At 41.4% G+C, this 6,528-nt stretch overlaps 1 protein-coding gene across 1 annotated transcript in view; it reads right to left on the bottom strand.

Annotated features, from left to right (window-relative positions):
- The window catches only part of LOC131190712 (BDNF/NT-3 growth factors receptor), a 98,616-nt gene extending 92,798 nt beyond the window's left edge, over positions 1-5,818 (bottom strand). The window contains exons 1-2 of the mRNA XM_058168068.1: positions 5,788-5,818; positions 4,099-4,287 (exon numbers count right to left, since the gene is read on the bottom strand). Of these exons, the coding sequence (XP_058024051.1) occupies positions 4,099-4,287; positions 5,788-5,818 (220 nt within the window). The remainder of the gene's footprint in view (positions 1-4,098; positions 4,288-5,787) is intronic.
- Between the last annotated feature and the right edge of the window lie 710 nt (positions 5,819-6,528).

The following is a 6,528-nucleotide window of genomic DNA, read 5'->3' as shown; positions in this document are numbered from 1 at the left end:
CTGTTGCCCTGGTGAAGGATGGGGCGGGAGATACTCTTTTGCTCTTTCCTGATTGGACAATTTTAGCCATTATTTATTAAGGAGCAGCAGTTCAAACTTTGACTCCTTGAGAAGCTATTTAAATTCTGCATGAATTCTGCATTGGGAGAGGTCAGTATTTGGTTTCCACAAGTTGTGAGGGACTAGATCAGGGGTGTAAAACTCGATTTCATTGAGGGATGCATCAGGGTTGTGTTTGACCTCGGAGGGGCCAGAGAGGCGTGGCTAGGGTGGCCATGGCCACCTTGATGTCACACATGTCAGGGGTGCTTGTGGTGTCCCAAGCGCTCTGCCAGCGAAAATGGGCCCCCGAGTTCTGTTTTCAGGTCTGGCAGCCTCCTGCAACCCTCTGCCAGAGAAAACAGAGTTTGGGTGGGCTGCATGCAGCTTTCCCGAGCTTTTTTTTTGCTGGCAGAGGCACTGCAGGCCGGTCCTGTGCTGTTTCCAGGGTGGCTCTGCAGAACAGATCTAAGCACCTTGTGGGCCACATTCGGCCTGCAGGCCTTGAATTCAACACCCCTGGACTAGATGGAACACAGCTAAATTGGAAGCCTGCAGCAAAGTTAATTGAATGAAAAACCAAATGAAAAAAAGCTATGGAATGAACTCGAAAAGATAGAGCGCATGGAAACGATAATTAGATGACATTCCTTTGCATAGGCTTGCGACAAAAAAAAAGTGGATAAAAAGTAACACAGAAATGTTGTGAAAAGTTGAAAAATGATGAGACTGCAAGTGAAGATGGAAAACATTAAAATACAGATGTGGTTTGCTTACAGAATGGCAGTGCAACTTGTTTCAAGTGTGCACAAAGGTAGCCTCTGTGCCCGACAACTGGAAGGAAGTTGTTACTTGTCTCCAATAAAAAACATAGGGTAACTTGTGTAAATGTCATAACCACAGGGGAAATTAGTTTGTTGACTTGCCAAGTGTGACTGGAAATGTGTTTGGCAGAATTCTGTCCATATAGGCGACTGTGACCAAAATCTGAGAAATCATCCTGAATTGATTTTTCTCTTCCAGAGGACCCTGCGAATTGTATAGATGTGACAAGCCTTGTACTTTTGTTGATTTATAGAATATGTGTGATAAAGTGAGCAGGCTTAAACTATGGAATGTTTTATGCAAATATGGAGTTGAAGGTTAGATCCTGAATGCATTAAGGGCATTATGTGCTGGAAGTAAAGGATGTATGAGAATAAACAGGACACTTAGCAAATGTGTAGCACTGAGCAAGGATTAAGACAAGGATATATAATGTTTCCATGGTTGTTGAAATGTATTTCAAATGTATTTGTGGATAAAGAAATACTTGCAGTGATGGTACAAATGTGCTCATTGGGGATGGGAATATTTGTGTACTTATGTATGCAACATGATACAGTGTTGATGATTGATATTTTCAACATTAGACTGTGGGATGGCTCTGAAAATGCTTGTCTGAAATCATGGTGGTTGTTTTCCACAGAGAATACAGAGTGAAGAATTGTAGGTTAAAGATGAATGGCAAAAAAAAAAACCAGACACTATGAAAAATCTGTAAGATGTATAAATGCTGGTAGAAAGATACCGTATTTTTCAGAGTATAAGATGCACCTTAGTTTTTGGGGAGGAAAATAAGAAAAAAGCTGATTGGCAGGTGGATTGGCCTCCAGGAATATCCCCAATCAGCTGTTCCCAGAGGTGAATTTTAGCAACAGGTTCCTTGGTTGTGAGCTCCATGCCTTGGTTGTGAGCTCCTATTTTTTTTTTTTTTTGCTTTTTTTTTTCTGCCTCTGAAACTTCTGAAACTCCATTTCAGAAAAAAAGTTTTTCCTGCTTCTGAAAGCCTCCGAAACAGCTTCAGAAAAAAAGCCTCTGAAGTTCTGTTTGGGGTCTTCTTTTCTGAAGCTTCTTTTTTGAAGCTTCGTTTCTGATGCTTTTTTCAGCCTCTGAAACCTCTGTTTGGGAAGCTGGGCAGGACTACATTTGGAGTATAAGATGCATCCAGATTTTCACCCTCTTTTTTGGGGGGGAAAGGTGCATCGTATACTTCGAAAAATACGGTAATAAGTGGTGTATTATAAGGGAAGAACGTGTATCAAAAGAAGTTAAATTCATTACATGAAAGAACGTGGTTTTGCCCATTCATTTACATGGACGTGATAGTAAATACAGCTACCCTTGACGTATGACCACAATTGAGCCCCAAGTTTATGTTTATTAAGTGAGTTGTGCCCCATTTTACGACCTTTCTTGCCACAGTTGTTAAATGAAGCGTTGCAGTTGTTAAGTTAACAACCTGGTTGTTAAGTGAATCTGGCTTCCTCATTGACTTTGCTTGTCAGAAGTTCACAAAAAAAAAGGCTGATGACTTGACCCTGCAGCCAGTTGCAGTGAACCAGTTGCCAAGTATTTGAATTTTGAACATGTGACCTTGGGGATGTTGCAATGATTGTGTGAAAAACGGTCATAAGTCATTATTTTCAGTGCCGTTGTTACTTTGAATGGTCACTAAATGAACTGTTGTAAGTCAAGGACTACCTGTATGTTAGGAATATTGTAAGAATAAGGCAAATACAATGGACATGGCAGCCTAAAGAAGGGGCATGCTAAAGAAAAGATACGGTTAGAAATTAATGAGTCCTGAATGAGTGTGCATTGAATACAAAAATGAATTGCTGTTGCAGAAGACATAGGCCTGTGATGGCGAACCTACGGCATGCATGCCACAGGTGGCACACAGAGCCATATCTGTGGGCACACAAGCATTGCCCTAGCTTAGCTCCAACGCGCATGCAACCTGATTTTCGGGCCTTCCAGACCCACCAGAAGTTTCGGGCCTCTGGGGGGATGGGGAAGGCCGTTGTTGCCCTCCCCAGGCTCCAAAAAAGGCTCTGGAGCCTGGGGAGGGCAAAAAACGGGCCTACAGGGCCCACCGTGCCATCACGTGCCAAAAGTGGGGGAGCGCTGAGGGGTTGCATGCAGGGGGCAAAGCTCATTAAATTTTGGGTGTGGGCACCTGCACACGTGAAAAACCCCCCCCACGCTCCCCCCACTTTTGGCCCACGACAGCAAAAAGGTTCGCCATCACTGACATAGGCTGTGGAGAGAACGAACAATAGAGATGAGGAAGGGGAGGCTAGAGAGAAGGAAAGGGGAAAGGGGAGACAGAGGAAGTCAGATGGAACTGATGAAATCCACAAAAAGAGAGACAGGTAAGAATTTGAAAGAACAAAAAAGCAATGTCCAATTTAGTGCATGGATGTGGTGGAAGGAAACATGATTTTCCAGGAAGGAAGATACTAAAATGCATTGAGAGTGTTATTGATCTAAACTAGTAATGTTTTATTTATTTTCTTATTTCATTATCATGCCTTTCTTTGGCTCACAATTTCTTATTCAGTTTCTAATGCTGTAAATAATACTGCTTATCCCGAAAGGGAATAGGTGATAGAAGTGTATCTTGTGTTTTTATGTACACTGAGAGCATATGCACCAAAGACAAATTCCTTGTGTGTCCAATCACACTTGGCCAATAAAGAATTCTATTCTATCTATTCTAAATGTGTGTATGTCTGCTATTGGTTTTACTTCAAAGTCTATGGCGTCAACATCATTTTTATCTACTCAAATAGCTCTGATTTCATCCAAAACATGTCAGTTTGATCACCATTTGACCTTCACTGTTCAACAGATTTAACAATCACTAAAACTTACTTCACCTGCTGAATTTGTACTTATATTCATTAAAAAAAAACATATTTTAAACTTTAAGGTCAATATATGTTCTTTGGCCAAAGAAATAAAAGATAATTAGAATTCATATATTGGATTTATTCCATTTGAAAATGTTAACGATGGGGCAATCTTAACCACACTTAATAAAATAAGCTTTATTAAGCCCCATAGGTTGTAATCTGAAGAAACATGTATATGGTTACATGGATAGCCTGTTACTTAGCATTCATAATCAATATCAGAAAGGAGGAAATCAATCATAAATTACATGCGCATGGGGAAGACACCTATTTATCTATAGACATACATAGACATAAATATATATAAATATGTACTTACATGTGTCAGGCTTGAGTTGACTGTTTGTAATTCCAAAGTATTGAGGATTTTCAATTACAGGAATCTTTGTCATTCCAATAATCACTGCATCCGGGCCTCCCTCAGAAGAAGATGGTGTGTTGCTTCCATTAGAGATGTGATGAAGGGGACTTGCCGAATCGTCGTCATTGCTGATAACTGAAGAAGGGCCTAAAGTTAGAAACAAAGATTCCCCTGTAACTTGGCAAAATTCTTCCCTCCCTCTACTCTCTCCTGGGCTCTCAAGAGCCCAAGGCACTCAGAAATGACACTCTGTGAACCTTATTTTCAGTACCACCGAGGTAGGATGGCTATCAAAGGAACTGAGAGAACTTCTGCTCAGCTGTTGGCCTCCCCTTTCAAATTTTGGGAGGAGGCTTATCCCACCTCAGTTGCGTCCCACAGAGCCACCCAGTACTCTTTCCAGAGCTAACAGAAAAAAGCAATAAATAAATAAATAGCCACCAGTTATTGAGCAGACCCAAGACACCTTATTCCCTCACTGGGTTTTGGCACTGAAAAAAAAATGAGAAACTAATTGGCCATTGAGGTGGAGCAATAAAACAATCCCTCATGACTGGGGATGACAGATGGATGGATGTGTGTGGGATGATACAGTGTTAATAAATAATAACAGAAGGGAAAGGAATACTGTCAGCAATCTAAGCCAATTTCATATATATCATATCTTAAAGCTATTAAAAATTCTAATTTAAAGACAAAAAAATAACAATATAGATAGTCCTTGACTTATGACCACAACTGAGCCCAAAATTTCTGTGGCTAAGTGAGACAGCTGTTAAGTGAGTTTTGCCCCATTTTATGACCTTTCTTGCCAAAATTGTTAAGTGAATCACTGCAGTTGTTAAATTATAACACAGTTGTTAAGTGAATCTGGCTTCCCCATTGACTTTGCTTGTCAGAAGCTAGCAAAAGAGGATCACATGGACCTGGGACACTAGAGCCATCATAAATATGAGACAGTTTTCAAGCTTCTGAATTTTAATCACATGATCATGGGGATGCTGCAGTGCTCTTGTGAAAAGTATTTATGAGCCACTTTTTCAGTGCTGTTCTAACTTTGAACAGTCACTAAACAAATGGTTGTAAGTCGAGGACTACCTGTACTCTATTGTTGTAAAATATAATGAAGGCTGTACCAAAAGGAAACATACTGCACGCTGGATGCATGGATTACACATCTCCTTAATCCAATCCTTAATATCTGGAATAATACTTTCATTATTGTTGTCAACACCACCACTACTACTTTAGTAAGTATTCAGGATATAAGTTTCATTAGGTAAGGGCTGGATCAGGGGTGAAATCCAGCAGGTTCTGACAGGTTCTGGAGAACCGGTAGCGGAAATTTTGAGCAGTTCGGAGAACCGGCAAATACCATCTCTGGCTGGCCCCAGAGTGAGGTGGGGATGGAGATTTTGCAATATCCTTCCTGCAGGAGTGGGAAGGGAATGGGGATTTTGCGGTATCCTTCCCCTGCCATGCCCACCAAGCCATACCATGCCCACGAAGCCAAGCCCACAGAACTGGTAGTAAAAAAAAATTGGATTTCACCACTGGGCTGGATGGTAAAAAGGTTCACACTCTCTTTATGGAAGGGAGGGTGGAAAAGTCAGCAGCCAGACAGCAGGATGAGGTAGGAGTTCTCACCTGTGGAAAATTCTCTGTGTTGGACCTCCATCACACACATTACAAAAGTGCTTTCACGATATTTTGTTTTGAACTGAGCTGGTTATTAATTGTCTCTCATTCCCAGGACCCAAGCATAAAATGCCACATGCTAGACAGATCAATGCAGTTCTTGTCTTAGAAGATCCTTCAAGCATTCAGCGCAGTTCTGATTGATTCGTGTCTCCATACTTCCTGACAAGGATCTTTCTCAGTCCTACTGAGAAAGGTAAAGCTAAAGGAGTCCCTGCGCTAGTCATTGCCGACTATATGGAGCAATGCTCATCTCCATTTCAAGGCCATTAAGCCACACTGTCTAAAGACATTTCCACAGTTATATGGCCAGCATGACATCACAGAACACTGGTACCTTCCCACCGAAGGGATATCTATTTATCTACTCACATTTGCATGTTTTTGAACTGCTAGGTTGGCAGGAGCTAAGGCAAGGACGGGAGTTCACCGAGTCATGTGGCACTTGGTTCTCGAACCTGGGCTGCCGGCTTTCCAGCCAACAAACCAAACATCTTAACTGCTGAGCCACCATGCCACTCACTTGGCACGGTTGGGACTTTCTAAATGGAAACATGTACTTTGCCTGAAACAGTTATTTTCTATTTTTAGGTGTTGATGATAACACACCGAACTGAAAACAAGGGGTACTTATATTAATCATTAAACCCCTGTACCTCTTTTCATCATGTGAGTGTTGGTAGACCAGGG

The sequence above is a fragment of the Ahaetulla prasina genome, chromosome 2 (genome assembly GCF_028640845.1).
Source record: "Ahaetulla prasina isolate Xishuangbanna chromosome 2, ASM2864084v1, whole genome shotgun sequence".
Lineage (NCBI taxonomy): Eukaryota > Metazoa > Chordata > Lepidosauria > Squamata > Colubridae > Ahaetulla > Ahaetulla prasina.
This window is presented reverse-complemented; position numbering and strand designations above follow the sequence as displayed.